At 32.9% G+C, this 16,133-nt stretch overlaps 1 protein-coding gene across 6 annotated transcripts in view; it reads right to left on the bottom strand.

Annotated features, from left to right (window-relative positions):
- Positions 1-16,133, bottom strand: part of LOC111147954 (zinc finger protein 638) — a 79,082-nt gene that overhangs the window by 21,953 nt on the left and 40,996 nt on the right. For 4 of the 6 annotated variants that reach the window (XM_022504243.1, XM_022504247.1, XM_022504245.1 and 1 more), the window contains 9 exons: positions 10,939-10,989; positions 8,928-8,996; positions 7,903-7,989; positions 7,578-7,646; positions 7,177-7,217; positions 5,316-5,447; positions 3,377-3,505; positions 2,008-2,049; positions 1,198-1,332 (listed from right to left, as the gene is read on the bottom strand). In XM_022504243.1, the coding sequence (XP_022359951.1) occupies positions 1,198-1,332; positions 2,008-2,049; positions 3,377-3,505; positions 5,316-5,447; positions 7,177-7,217; positions 7,578-7,646; positions 7,903-7,989; positions 8,928-8,996; positions 10,939-10,989 (755 nt within the window). Of the gene's footprint in view, positions 1-1,197; positions 1,333-2,003; positions 2,050-3,376; positions 3,506-5,315; positions 5,448-7,176; positions 7,218-7,577; positions 7,647-7,902; positions 7,990-8,927; positions 8,997-10,938; positions 10,990-16,133 lie in introns of all 6 variants that reach the window. The other 2 variants (XM_022504246.1, XM_022504248.1) reach the window with 1 other exon arrangement.

The raw sequence follows: 16,133 nt of genomic DNA, 5'->3' as shown, positions 1-16,133 counted from the left end.
AAACATCCTTTAATTTTTCTGAAGAATAGATAAATTTTTCTTCTAGACTTCAAGTGTGATTACAAAGGTAATCTTCATTTCAAAGGAAATAAGAAAAAATAATCCTTAAAATGCTCCAAAGTCCAGGCAAAATGGAAGAGTATGATAGGTATTTTAAGAAATTAAAAAAATAACTACCAGAGGATTAAACATATCTAAAGTAAAAGTTCAAAATTCCTTAGACCACCTGTCTTCTCCCTTCCCTCCTGTGTCACACTATTTCTAAAGTATCAAACATGCTCTATGTAGCAGTTAGAAGCATGTCAAAGAAATTAGTATATACCTTTGGTGAATCAGTTCTGAAGCAAACACTGTCAACTTTGATATAAAATCCTACCTTTCTAGGTAATACATGGTTGCTCAAAATCTAATTTTACTAGACAAGTATCTGAATTAAATATTAAACACAGAGGCATAGCAAATATAAACAGATTAGCAATTTCTTTTAAGGAAGAACAAAACCCCTAAGGGATGATCACTTTATACTTCTTTCCATATAATGAAACAAAAAGAGCTAACTCTCTATGTGCTTTATGGCTAGAAGGAACTTGGAAAGTATCTGGTAACACCTTTTTTCATTTTACAAGTAAGAACTAACTAAAAGTGTAAATCAACTCAGCCAAGGTCACAAAGGTAGTAAAGGCTAGATGAACTTAAGTTTAAACTTTCCCGTAAGATAATGTTCTTTGCACATACTACCCTTCTCCCTTGTGCAAGTTTTATTTTCCATTAAAACTAGGAGTTCTGGGGCACCTGAGTAGCTGGTTAAGTGTCTCTTGATTTTGGCTCACGTCACGATCTCAGGGTTGTGGTATCAAGCCTTATGCCAGGCTTCCCACTCAGTGGGGAGTCTGCTTGAGATTCTCCCTCTCCCTCTGTGCTCACTCTCTCTCTCAAAATAAATAAATAAATAAATGAATCTTAAAAAGCAAAACAAAACAAAAACACACTACGAGTTCTGAGGAGAAAGTCATCATCTCTTTCTTTTTATTATAGCCCAAGAGAAAATATGCTGATCTATCATAGTTCTGCTAAGAAATGATGTTTATAGGTGTTTCAGCTCAGAAGACAGATTAAAAGTCACAAACCTGAAGAGTACAGGGTTCAGTCATACATTCTCTACAGAACATATAGCTAAACCAGGAAGGACCTTGTTACCTTGTTTTTATTACTCATGAATACGTGGTGAGCCACTTTTCCAAACTGAAGTCCAACACAAAGCACACACTGAAGCCCATCTTCTGGCAAGTTATCAAGATGTACAAATCGATCGTAAATTTTATCTGTATCTGCCTGTAATTTTTTTTTAAGAGACAGCACAGAAAAAGAGAAACACAGCTCAAGTATCAAACTATAAACACAGATTAACAGTAATTTAATTTTTCAAAGGTCAGATGATACCCTCTCCCAAGAGTAAGAAAATGACTACGTGAGTGAAGACAGTGAGATCTTAGTTTTAGATTTGAGTGATCAATGAAACAATATACTCAAACAAGAAGTATAATCCTTCTTCTATCAACACAGTATTACCTAAAACACTTTATAACTAAGCCACTTAATATAGCTCCAATATCTAGAAAATATTTCACTTTAGGGATTACCATGACCCTTTACTTCTTATTTTACCAAGAGAAGATCCATCTGACACTTTCATCACCCCCAATATTTTATTTTTTCAATTTAAATTCAATTAACATATAACATATTATATGTTATCATATACATATATGTTATTGTATACATATATACATATCATATACATATAACATATAATGTATTAATGTATCAGAGGAAGAGTTCAGTGATTCATCAGTTGCGTTTAACACCAGTGCTCATTATATATCACATGCCCTCACCATCACCTCAATGTTTTAAAACGAGCAGTAAGGTTTTATTTGTAACAGGTGGAATAACCAATGTTTCCATCAATTAAACAAGTGTACAAAAGCATTTAAATGCAAAACTTACCTCTGGGTCATTTTCTTTAATCAAGGTTGTAAATATAGCTTCCTAGAAAGGCAAAACACAGGAAAAGTGGAAGATGTAAGTCTTCCCCATACATACATTTATTTATTCAGGGTTTATAATAACCTAACCTATATGAATAAGAATTAAGCACTGTTTCATAAAATGAGAAGTTAGCAGAAGTTTTGTTCCTTCTAAAAATATTTCCTTCTTCCTGAACAAATTATTCAAGTCCCACCTTAATACACTTTAATTCTTCCCATTGCCCTAAGTACATTAAAGATTAATAAGGTGGTGTCAGGGGAGGTCATTCAAATTCATATATAAGGAATAAGAGATTTAATTTAGCAGACAATTAGAGAATTCAAATTATAAAACAAAAAGTTAACTAAGCAAAGTAGGGGATCAGGAAGAACAGAAATGTAGGCTAGCAAAAAAAAAAAAAAAAAAAAAAAAAAAAAAAAACCACACACAACAACACAGAGTATTAAATGTACAGTTATTTAGTACTGTTGACTACAAAGAAGGCTAAGAGTAGCCTGAGACAAAAATGTCAGAACTGGTAAAGGAAGGACTAGCTAATGGATGGCTTACCTGTATAGGAAAGGAACTTTATCTTACAAGATTCTGGTTCTTAAACTTTTTTTTTCTTTTCAACAATACTGACACAAATAAAACAATTCTACCATTACATCAGAGTGATTCGCAATGGAAGGCTTTCTCAAATAACACGCATTTCCACCTTCCTCTAGAGATTCTAAAAACTGCTTCATGCCTCTTAGTTGATAATAAATGTTTGTGTGCCACAAAGAAACAGTGAAGGGTTTCTGAATCAGTTGACTTCGAACAGATTTATATTCTATGTCAGTTTCATTACTTCATGGAGAAAGATTTTAAGGGAGACAAAACTAAAGGTAGGAGACATAAAGAACTACTTTAGTTGGAGTTTTCAAGAAACAATGCAATAATGGATGGGAAAAGGGGGGAACAAACTACAGAAATGTTTATGATTTAAATTATACAAGACCTAGTGATGGGTGGCTGTGAGAAAATAGAGAAAAATTAAAGATAACATCCCAGTTTGGAGGACAGATAACAGCAGTAAAATAAGAATACAGAGTTGTCTATAGATAGTAGTTTTCAACTTCTTTTCCACTCTGACGTACATAAGGGATTAGATTCCCTCAATATGGAAGTAATTCTCAACCACTGGGATAGGAGACTGTGAAGAGACGGAAGAAGCTTTTTCTCAATGACTCAGAGAGAACATGTAACCCAAAGACACAAGCTAGAGCATATAACCAACTACAGTAAACCCGATCCAAAACTTTTATAATATTCTAGTAAAAATCATGCTAAGTCTATTATTTACCTCGTCTTTTATATTCATGTTTTCAGGAACCATACTTATTGAGAGTTGATTTCCATCCATTGATATTGGGAAGCAGGTATAAAATTTTATCATAGATTCTGCAGATTTTCTATTTATTTCCATAAATATCTTTTAAAATAAAAAGTACAAGAACAAAAAAATATGTCTTTAAGTTACTTTTTCTTGAAAAGATTTAATACTAAGAGTCAAATAACTTAGTAAACATTAAGATAATGCATCTTCAGAAAGTGAGGCCAACAGACTCAAAGTATTACAACCATAAGGAAGTAATAATGAATGAATGAACTCACAAGGCAATACTAAAGAGAAATAAGAGAGGACATTCTAGTAAATGACATTAAGGAAAATCTTATTTATCTTATTCATCATTGTAGTCTTAGTACCTACAGCAGTATCTAGCATATAGCAGGTTTTAATAAATATTTAAATAAATAAATTTAATGACTGATAAAATATGAGACGTATGAGAATTGAAAGAACCAAAGAAATGTGTAATGATTACCAAGTTATTTTTAATTTTGTTTTCCTAATTATAAAATTATAGTTCTATACATTTTGGTTTTAATTTTCATTCCTGGGTAAACGAATAGTTGAACATTCTTCTCTGTGTTGATAGTGAGGCAGAAATCTTCCATATATTTGATCATAGTTGTAATTTTTTTAAAGGAATTATCTATTTATGTAATCTGCCAATTTATTTATTGAACTTTTAACATTTTATAGTATAATCAGGGTATGAATCTTTGTTTCCCTTTTACACAAATATTTTTAACTTAATTTGCATCTTGCTTTATGTTGAATTTTGCTTATATGACTGAATCTGGTATTCTTCCACATAATATCTAGAAAAGTATTAAATCTTAAATAGTAATTCTACTCACTCTAACCAAAATTGGACAGATAATAATCTACATTTTCTGTATCTGGATTTCATATTTAATGTATCTACTTATTCTTTGGTATATGATATAAAGTATGAATCTGAATTATTCACTTCCAAATTCCCACAATTTTCCCCTATTTCAATGTACTATCGCGTAAAAAAAATTACTTTATTAAAAAATTTATTTTTATTCTCCTCTCTAAATAAAAACAGCTTTAATGAAATATAATTTACATATCATAAAGTTCACCAGTATAGGTGTAGAATTCATTGGTTTTTTAGTAATTTATGAAGTCATGCAACCATTCAAATAATCTACTTTTAACATTATGTGAAACTGCATTTAACTCACTCATATTCACTCTCTTCTTCTACTCCGTTTTCTGAAGCACACTGGCTCTGGCTACCAGCAAACATATATCCTACTCAATGCTCTCTAGTGATCCCCAATTCCTTTCTAATGTAAGAACACTACTATGGGCCACCGGAATGGTGGTTCCATTATTTAAACTTTCCTGAAATCTCACTCCCTATAAGATACCTTCCACAAGTTGTTTGTATTAATATAGTGGTTTTTTTTTTAATTACAAAAGCAGTATGTACTTATTACTGAAAACGTAAAACACGCAGATAACCTAGGTTATTCTAAGTACTGACAACATCTCTGAGAATGGTTACTTCCCATTTGAGTGCAATTGGTAAAACAGAATGAATACTAATAAAAAAGTGCTATAAAGCTTGTAAGTTGTTATAAAACTCTGTATTAACATACTGAAGATATAAAACATTTCTTTAGACTAAAATTCTGAGCAAAATTTTGACACATTTAGCAAGCCAACCTCCCCATAGTTAAAACTAGGTCAGATCAGAATAACACTAAAATATGGGATGTTTTATATTTTAAAAATCCCTTAGCTTGAGTGCCTTAATTATTTTGAGGTGCTCCTTTTAAAAAACCTTTCTTTTTAGTTTTTTGAACTTAATGTTTTTCAAAATGTGCTTCAGACAATATGAACAGCTATTATCAACGCTTACCTTTTTATGAGATGATAAAATCAAAATATCCTTTAAACCACCAAATGGTTTTACTAGGTTGTAAACTTCTTCTATAGAATATCCTTTATTAGGCAAATTAGAAATAAGTACCACACACATTTCCTCTGTTTCCTTCAAAACAAATTTAAGAGTTGACATTCAAATTTCTTTAACTGCTTTTATATTTACTTAAGTTTATGTGGCAGATCATGGTATGTTAGTATTTAAACTGCATTTAATACTAAACCTTATCAATTAAGAAGGCCGGTCTGAACCTCAAAACAAAAGAAAATGCAAATTTCCTCTCTTCAAGTACACAGCATTATTTCAGTCATATCAAGGCTTTTCGTTCTCTTTTTCAACCACTGCTTAAAAACACAAGTTTAAGGGGGCACCTGGCTGGCTCAATCAGGGATGCATGCAACTCTTGATCTTGGTATGAGTTCAAGCCCCACAACTAGGTAAGGAGATTATTTACAAAAATAAAATCTTTTAAAAAAGTAAAAATAAAATAAAAAAAATAAAAATGTAACTTTATTTATTTTTAAAGTACAAGTTTAAAAACACCAGTTTGTCTCTGACAACTCCTTCATGCACGGCTGCCGTTCCTGTGCTATGCTATGCTAACATCCCCAAGCTCCAAAACAGAACATAGCTTTTCATCTTGCTAAATAAAATAATCTTTTAGGTAAAATTAAAAAGTTTCCCTAGTGCCTTAGAAACCTTTCCCTATAACCCAATTCCCACTACAAAGTAAATACTTTCAATTCTGCCTTCTTTTCTTTCAGATCTATTCTTCAAGAGGACTCTCATCAATGCCAATTTTTCCTTTTAGTGAATTATGAGAAAAATCCCCAAAGGTGTACTACAGTAAACTGGACAACCTGTGACTTTTCTTTTAGAAAAAAAAAAGTAGGGGATAGGGATGGGGAGAACCAGGAAGTTATAATTTTCACAAATCAGTTGAGAATGATTTTCAACTACCATGTCAACTGTGTTCATAAATGGTTCCTTTCTAAGTGCTTTAAGTCAATTTATTTGTGCTTTAAAATATTCTTCCTGAAACAAAACAGTTAAGACATACTACTTAGTTACTACTTGAAGAATGCATCTACCAGTCAAAAATAAACTTACTGTTTAGCACTTGAATGATCTCAAAATCTTAACCAGCAAAATATAAATTAAATTAACAAGATATTAATACAGTCAAAATCACAGATGAACCACAAAAAAAACAGTAATGTGAACTTTCTGCCCTTCAAATGAAACTTCAAATCCTACTCACTATTCTAAAAACACAGAGAACTGGTATTCTAAATATTAATTTATTTCCTACCTGCCTCTAAGAAAAAAGAAAACAGATTTCACAAAATTCTACTGGTTTTAATTTGACAACCTGCTTTTCTACTCAAAAACCCATTCTGGCCTAAACTTTTTTTCCTGGTAAAAGGTAAACCTCAAAAACATGTACGTTTATTGATAATCTGCACTTTAACTTTTATGACTTACTCTGCAACTCAAACCCTATCTAAAAAGTCACAAATGACAGGGGTGTCTGGGTGGCTCAATTGGTTAAGAATCCAACCTGGACTTAGGCTCAGGCCATGATTTTAGGGTCCTGAGATCCACCCTGGAGCCAGCTTAAGATTCTTCCCTTTCCCTCCGCCCCTCCCCCATCTCTCTATTTAAAAACAAAAACTTAAGGTGAAGCACTAAAACTCAAAAAAAAAAAGAAGTCACAAATGACAGGTTTTTCACCATGCCAAATCCTGTACATTTTTTAGTGGGTTCACAGTAAGAAAAATATATTGTGTCAAAGTTTCCTAAGCTTTTAAATAGTAAGTAAAATATAAAAACTGACCTTGTTAACTGGTTCTTTTTCTGTGGACTCCACAGCAGCTTCTGAAGATACAAAATAAGGTAAGAATTCATGCAGATTTATTTTATTTACCAAGATCCCTCTTTTCCCACAATGGATTAAATAGTAGCTGCATGAAAATGTACACAAATGACAAAATACTACAAAATGTAAGAAGGAAATAGCTACAGAAATAACATTTCATTTTATTTCTTGTAAGAGCAAAATTTCAGAAAAATCAAGAGCGTGGTGACCTGAATCATATTTTAAGTTTCATTAGTATGAGCCTGATACTTTAAAAAATATACATGCATATATGACACAAAATTAAAAATCTTATTTCCTTAAAATTTGATTTTCCATCTTTAAACATAAGAGAACAAAATAAAACCTTTTTGACCTACCTGAAATAGTTTCCTTAGCACTATTTTCAGTGGCTTTGACTTCCATACTGGTCTTTATTTCAGAGTTTTCTGCATGAAACAGTCTGCTTTAATAGTCTAGAAAAACATGCTAATATAATTAAACTAATGAATCTAAACAGGAACTTAAATTAGCTTATTTTGTCACTAAGTATCCTTAGACTGACCTGATTTCAGGCTCTTCTCTGAAAATCAATAAAACAATCCCTTTGAAGATTTTAAAGCAATAATTTTAAAATATACCTCAAATGTACACCAAGGAGATCTAAAGAAAGCACTTAAACGAATGAAAGCATTTAGAGCTTACCTGGTACAATCACAGGTTTATTGGCATCTTTGTTTTTGACAATGCCAGCTTTTTTGACTTCCAAAGACTTCTTTCCACCAGATTTTGCTTTTAAAAGTAGAAGTGAACAGTTATTCTAAGGATCTATTCAATCATTTAGCATGTTTTATACTCATATATATAAGAAATGTGGTCCAACTTCATTATAAAGGCAGTTTCTTTTCCATATATTTATTATTTCCACTTAGATCTGTTTACCAGTAAGATTAAAAGCAAATTTAAAGGGGTGCCTGGGTGGCTGAGTTGGTTAAGTATCTGCCTTTGGCTCAGATCATGATCCCAGGACTCTGGGACTGAGCCCCGCACAGGGATCCCCACTAACAAGCTTCTCCCTCGCCTCCTGCTCGTGCGTTCTGTCTCAAATAAATAGATAAATTAAAAAAAAAAAAAAAAACAAATTTAAAATGATACAATCTTGTTGATGGCCACTAATGGGCCACAGGTTTATCTTCCATGTGGCAGAAGCATGTCATAATCACACAGAAAGTTTTTTTAATAATTTCTACAAAGGCTCTTCAAAATTAGCCTACATATTAATAAACAGATGTTAGTTTCAACATGTCACATTTCTTTCTTTATGGAGGAAATACATTCTTTTAACAGGGAAAGAAGAACATTTTTTGGAGTAACAAACTGAAAAATTTACAAGCTGGGAAAGGTAATATGAAGTGACAGCTCTAAAAAATGAGGAAAATAAAGATTTGTAGGGGGAAGTAGCAGAACAATTTATAATTATACAGCTGTCAAAAATGTTTCCTCCGCAAAAACCTGCAGTGGCACACTGTCAAAGACCAACATACCAAAAAACAGTAGTCCCATTATGTGTCTGGTTTTAAATATGAAAGAAGTATCTACTACACCTTTCAAGATGTTATTAAATGCTATAAATCTTATGAATTTCAAACTTGCTTTTGATAGTATCTTTATTATATTCTTCAAGGGAGGATTAAGAACAAACTTAATCCTCTTCTTCCCAAAAGTCTTACCTGTTTTGATTGAAGCTTTACCTTTAGCAGCTACTGTTACCACAGACTTTACAGAACCCGCTGATTTCCCTAAATCACAAAAGTTGTAGTCAAATTGGTTTATTTAACTAGTATCAACAATCCCCAAATAACCTCATAAAGAATATGAGTGACAAACCATATTTTATCCAAAACATAAAATGTTATCTTTGGGGCACAGATCACTTTCTAAATCAAGCAATGACAATAATATCTTCAGAAAAAAGTATCACTAAAGTAAGAATTCACCTCCCCAGAGAAGTACTTAAAAAGAGCATTCAGGCAAGTTAAATAAATCTCTGAATGTGTGGACCAACTAAGAAGCAAAATTACTAACTGCAAGGATATAAAAACAGTCCCATAATGCTTTTAATGGTTTCATAAACAGTTATAATTAGGGTCTCCCAGCCCAAGCTTCCTTGGCTCCCAGCTGACTGAAAAGCATTCAAGAACACCTTCCTTCATCATGGTTAAGCCACATAAAGCCTACATTGACTCATTCCTACTGGGCTCTATGTGAACAGGACTATTTAAATTGCTCTGACCCTTCTTCGTACATACGCATCTGTTACTCTTGCTTATTTTTAAAGATAATGTATAAAGACTGTGATCATCAAAGTGTCACTGAAAACATCACCAGAGAGCAAAATCCCTTTCTATTCAGAGAGCAATAGAGGTTTAGCTCTGAAATTTAGGACTCATTTACAACTACCAAGGCTGCACTATGAGGAAAAAAGCTCAGAATCAAATTACCAGTAAATCCAAGCTGAATTCCAAATTAAACTGTCAAGTCTTGGGGCATGAATCAATTTCTGTGCACATATGCCCATTTGTAAACAAGGGTGGCGACTGCTGTAATTACTTAAGAGGATCCTATCAAGAACATGATTATGCTTTTGAAAAATTATAATACAAATAAAACTAACATGTAAAAATCAACTGAACTGTTTACAAATTCACCCTTTATATCAAAGATAGACCCTAACCTTTGCCCAAAAAGATTAATACCAATCTTTTATAGAGTATCACCTAACCAGTCATTTCTTGGTCAACCCCAAGTTTGGACACCCTGCTGTGTCACACGAGCTGAGCCCAAAGGGCCTTTCAGTATTTCTTTCACTATCCCTATATTATACATCAATTCACTTTAATACTTCTAGCTGGGCACCAGAACTTAAGGAAAAAATATGGAGAATTAATTTCCCAGCACAGTTAAGGGGTGGCTAAGCAGCTTTAACACCCATTTCCCCCCAAATCTCTACCAGAATTCCCATAAACTTACTATCAAAGTAATATCAAACTGTTTACTAGATAAATGCATCCTCAAAACAAGATATCTAGCTTCCCCTGACCCCTTCAGATTACTGCTTCAAAGAAACTCCTTTATGAAAATTCTGGATCTGCCACTAACAATGGTATTTACCAATGCAAAGCTGCTTCCTTTCTAGTATTACAGAGAAGATAATTTAATACATTGGTTTCTATCCACTTAAAAAGATGACCCTAAACTAACCAGCATTTAGCAGAAATGAGAATTAGGAAGGATAATGCTAGAGAAAGGAGAAAAAAATAATTACTTTAAAACCCTTAAGGGGCATCTGGGTGGCTCAGTCAAGCGTCCAACTCCTGATCTCAGCTCAGGTCTTGATCTCAGGGTTGTGAGTTAAACAACATTCAAAAAACCCCACTAAAATCCATAACAACTGAAAATAAAATATAATTTTGCTGTTTGTTATCTGAACTATTTTATAAAAGAAAGTTTACAGAGAGGCCTCAATAAAAGAGAAAGGGGAAATTATCTTATTTTGATAATTACTACAAAGAAGGAGCATTATCTACTAAGTCTCCTTTCTCAGAATTTCTAGATGGCTATAAATTTAAAAAATTAGTATACACCCAGCACATACTTTGTCACATGAAATCCAAGACAATTGTTATATACTTCCTAAGTAATTTAAAGTTAGTATGTCTAGAATTCTAGTAAAAAACATACCTGAAGACTTACTGACTTTGGCTCCAGATGTCTTGGCTTGTCCAGTTTTGGCTAATAAGAAAAACATTATCAATGACACATTACGAATACTATCATTTAGACTTAGGAAAGAGCTAATCTGGCAATGAGTGAAGAAACACTGTAAAAAAACATCCTTACGCTCATCTTTGTATGCTTGTGGAACTATATAGGTAAATTCTGAGACATGTAATTGCTGAGATGAAAGGAAAAGATTTAAATTTTAACAATATTAAATTGTTCTACATGAAGACTGTACCAACTGATATTCCCATCAACAGTACACGAGAGTGGGGCTTCCAATTTCCACACACAGTACGTAAGAAAAGTTATTAATCACTCCAACCTGAGATGGACACTGGTACAGATTAATTTTTATTTCTTTAATCAGAAATAAAGTTATGTTGACTTTCATATGTTTAATTCAACACTAAATCTTTCTCTGTGATCCACTTCTTAATATTTGCCAATTTATCTTTTGGGTTGTTGAGGTTTTCTTATTTATTAAGAGGGCTTTACATATTAAGAAAATTCATCCATATCACAGAGGTAACAATTTTTTAAAAAGTTATGCAAAATATTTATGTAAAAATACTTTTTACATAATCAAGTATTTTCCTGAAAGGGAAGGATGCCCTCGCTCTGCAATTAAAACCAACAAAAACTCTCCATATTTTCTTTCAGTACTTTTAATTACCACTTTGTGAATTACAATCCAGCTGTGATTTATTTTATTAACATGCTTTATTTTTACAAAGTGACAAGGCAATTTAATGAGTAATTGATCTTTCCTTGATAATTTAACATATTACCACAATTATTTACTGATGTTCCATATGTTCTAGGAACTACCTCTGGAATCTTTCTGTCCTACTGATCTTTTGTCTAGCTGTACAACTACATGAAACTATTTTGAGTCTTTACCTCTGTAATTTATTTTAATATCTGTTGGTGCTCATCTGTCCTAATTACACTTCCTCTGCAAAATTTTTCTGTCTATTCTGTTAATTCTTTATTTATAAACTTTATAATCAACTTGTACAGTTTAAAAACCTTATTGTTTGTATCAACTATACTCAAATTAAAAAAGAATCTTACTGACAGTTTTATTGGGTTCCTAACATTTATCTTAATATAAGAAAAAAAAGGCACATTACAATGGTGAGAAGCTTTCTAATTGAGAAGCTTTCTATCAAGGAATGAGCTGTTTTCCACATAGCATTTCTTTATGCCTTACAGTAGTAGCTTAAAATTTTCATAGTTTTTACCCTTTTAATTTTATTATTTTTTTATTATTTTTTTAAAGATTTTATTTGACAGAAATCACAAGTAGGCAGAGAGGCAGGCAGAGAGAGAGGAGGAAGCAGGCTCCCCGACAAGCAGAGAGCCTGATGTGGGGCTCGATCCCAGGACCCTGGGATCATGACCTGAGCCGAAGGCAGAGGCTTAACCCACTGAGCCACCTAGGCACCCCCCTCTTTTATTATTTTAAACAGAGTATTTTATTAGATTACATGTAAGTGGTTATTCTTTCTACATAATAAAGCAACTGAAACTCTAAATTAATTTAGAAAATTAAGGTGGCTAATTAGATTTAAAGGCATTTCAGTAGACTCTCTTACATTTCCTTCATACATACACATTTGCAAATAATAATATTGAATCACACTTTCCAATTTTTATGCCTCGTGACTTGCACTGGCAAGTGGCTGTTAGTTTTAGGACAATATTTAAGCTACTTCACAGAAATGATGAGTATCCCTTCTTTTGTCCCTAACCTTAATGAGAACACTTCTACTACTCTCACTATTAAGCCTATGCTGGCTTTTGACTTGATAGATGTATATGTTCATATGTATATAAGCAAAAGTGTGTGTGTGTGTGTGTGTGTGTGTGTGTATAAATATAAAACACACTATCATATTAAGGTAGTTACCTACTTTAAGAATTTTTTTTTTTGATGCTAGGAATGGATATTGAATTTTACCTAATATCCTTAGCATTTACCTTTTCTCTTAATATGGTGAACTGAATTTACAAGATTTTCAAATTTTGAAACACTTTTATATTTCTGATGTGATCTCTTCTTGGGCACACCATTACTATCCACTTAATGTGCTCCCCACCTCTACATGCTAAAATTTTACTTAAAAGTATTACAGCAAAAAATGTTTTACATCAATGTTCATAAGTAAAATTGTTCTGTAACTTTAATTTATGATAACCACTTTATCAGCATTTCAAAACATTTAACTTGTTTTGAGATAATTGTAAATTCACAAGGAGTTGTAAGAAATAATTGGGAAGAATACCACATGCTTCACCCTGTTTCCCCTAATGGTAATATTTAGTGTAACTACGTACTATGTTACAAACAAAACTCATACAATCTACCAACATTTCCGCAGTTTTACATACTCATTAATGTATAGTGCTATGAAATTTTATCATAGATGTGTAGACTGCTGTGACCACTGATCACAATACAGAATAGCTCCATCCTCACAAGGATCCTTCCTACTACCCACTTACAGCAATAGCTACTTGTCTCCCTCCTCTTCAACCCAACAACCACTTGTCTATTCTCTAACTCTATAGCTTTATCATTTCAACAATGCTGTATAAAAAAAAGCTTGTATTTTTTTGAGATTTTTTTTCATTCAGCATAATTCCTCTGCAATCCATCCAAGTGTTCCATCTATCAATAATTTGTGCCTTTTTATTGCCAAGTAGTATTCCATGCTACAGATACATTCACCCACTGAAGCACATCTGCCTTGTTCCCAGTTTCTGGATACTATAAATAAAGATGAAAACAGCATATAGAGGTTTTTGCATGAACAGGTTTTGTGTAAATATAATTCATCCATCTAGGATAAATGCCCAAAGAGCGTAATTGCTGGGTCCTATGGTAAGAACACACTTAGTTTTGTTTAAAAAAAAACAAAAAACAAAAAACTGCAATACTCAGGGCACCTGGCTGGCTCAGTCGATAAAACATGCAGCTTTTGATCCTGGGGTTATGAGTTTGAGCCTCACACTGAGGGCAGAGTTACTTAAATAAATAAACCGAAGGAAAAACAAACAACCAAACCTGCAATATTCTTATCTGTACCATTTTAAAATCCCAACATCAATGTACAAGTATCTCCACATCTTCAATAACATTTGGTGCCACTATTTTCTTAGTTTATCCTTTCTGAGAGGCATACAGTGTCTCTGTCAGCATCTGATGTCCCTATTAACCTGCTTTTTCCTGTTTCATTCTCTCCACCCCCCTTTTTAAAGAAAATATTCCTTTCCTCTAAATGTCATGGAATAGCTGAAATAGAACTAGATTTATTAATTCCTTAAAGGTTTGGTGAAACTCATACGTGGGAACTATTTGGACAGAATGCTCTAAATGGAGAAATAAAGGACTTAAAGTCACTTTTTAAAAAATGTTTAATTCCAGTGTAGTTAACATACGGTGTCATATTAGTTCCAGGTGTGTAATACAGAAGTTCCATATATTACTCAGTGCTCACTAAGATTAAGTGTACTCTTAATCCTCTTCACCTATTTTACCTAAACCCTCACATAACTCTCCTCTGGTAACCATCTGTTTGTTCTCTATAGTCAAGAGTCTGTTTTTTGGTTTGTCTCTTTTTTTCCATTTGTTCATCTGCTTTGTTCCCTAAAAGAAAGTTATTTTCAACTGGGAATTGGAAAATATAAAGAATAAGATACATTTATTTAAAAAAAGAGAGAGAAAGAAAGAAACCAATAAAATCTTATAGAAAGAAAAATAATTAAACCAAGGATGACAAATCAGAAAATTTGAGCTATGTTTACCCATGGGTTCAGTTATAACAATACAAACTTAGTTTGAGTCCACCCTGTATTCTTCCTCCTACAAATATTTACTAACCCTTACACTACATTTAAGGGATGGAAAAATAAAATATTCCCTTACCCAGCCAAGTGAAAGAGAGAGACTTCTGAGCAAACTACTAATACCAAATGACTCAATGTATTCAGTATCACTAGAAGGGAACTGGGAGTTCCTATTTGCCTAGGTGAGCCAGGGAAGATATCACAAAGAAATTATATCTGAGATGGGCCTTAAAACATAAACTAGAATTTGCTCCAACTCCACCCCAAAAAAGGAGTTTTATGACATTCTATCTTCAGTACCTTGCATAAGGCCTGGCACCTACCAAGTAGGTACATAGTGAGAGCTTACTGAAGTAAACTGGAATTCAGACAATTCCAAACAAATGGACGGCATAAAGGTGACAAAACATTAAAAAGGAATCTGGGACAAAGGGTAAAGGGTCATTAATTCAATGCTAAAGAATTTGGACTTTCTTCTATGGGTCACTAAGAGCAGAATGATCAGATCTGCCATAAAGAGATCAGTGTGAATAATGAAGCTGGTAAAAATACCAGTCAGGAGGCTATTTTCAAAATTCAAACATAAATCAATTAAAACAATTAACGGTGTGATGAAGGAAAGGCAAAAGACATAGCCTGAGGTAGATCTGAAAGAGAACTATTTGAATCAGCCACTGAATGGATGAAAAAAGGAAGGATGTTATTTAAATATGAACTGGATAGGACAGAAGAGAAAAGCCAGGGAAAGGATTACTTACAATTTCTACATTGGATGATGACTGGTGACTGACTGTTAGGTAACATAAGAAAATAAGAGGAGTAAACTTGAGGGAGTAGAGGTCTGTATATGTATGTAAGATGTCACTGGTCCCTAATGCTGCACCAAGATAAAATCAGGAAGACAAGTATGACATAAGAGGAACAGACATTTAGGGAAACCATTAAAGGAAGATAAAAGAGCAATCAAAGGAGATTAAGAACAAGTTTTCATTCTCAGACAGATAGTTTAAGATAGGTGAAAAGCTTTGAAACCATAGTTTTAGATCTGAATTCTTACTCCAAGGAAGTCATTTAACCTTGAGTATGTTATTAATCTCTGAATCTGTTTTCTCATCTACAAAATGAGGTAATTTGAAAGATTAAGAAAGATAATGTAAATTTCCTAGTATTAGTGTAACCAATGGCAAGTTTCTTCCCCTTGTTTTCTGTCATCTGGCATAGATTAGGCCCCTTAGGAGACTCTTCTTTTTAACAAATCATTATTTTATTCTAAATAGTAAATTCAAACTCCAAACTAACCC

This window comes from Enhydra lutris, unplaced genomic scaffold (assembly GCF_002288905.1).
Source record: "Enhydra lutris kenyoni isolate GAN:26980312 unplaced genomic scaffold, ASM228890v2 scaffoldscaffold18, whole genome shotgun sequence".
Classification (NCBI taxonomy): Eukaryota; Metazoa; Chordata; class Mammalia; order Carnivora; family Mustelidae; genus Enhydra; species Enhydra lutris.
The sequence above is the reverse complement of the archived record's forward strand: the minus strand, read 5'-3'. Positions and strand labels throughout refer to the sequence as shown.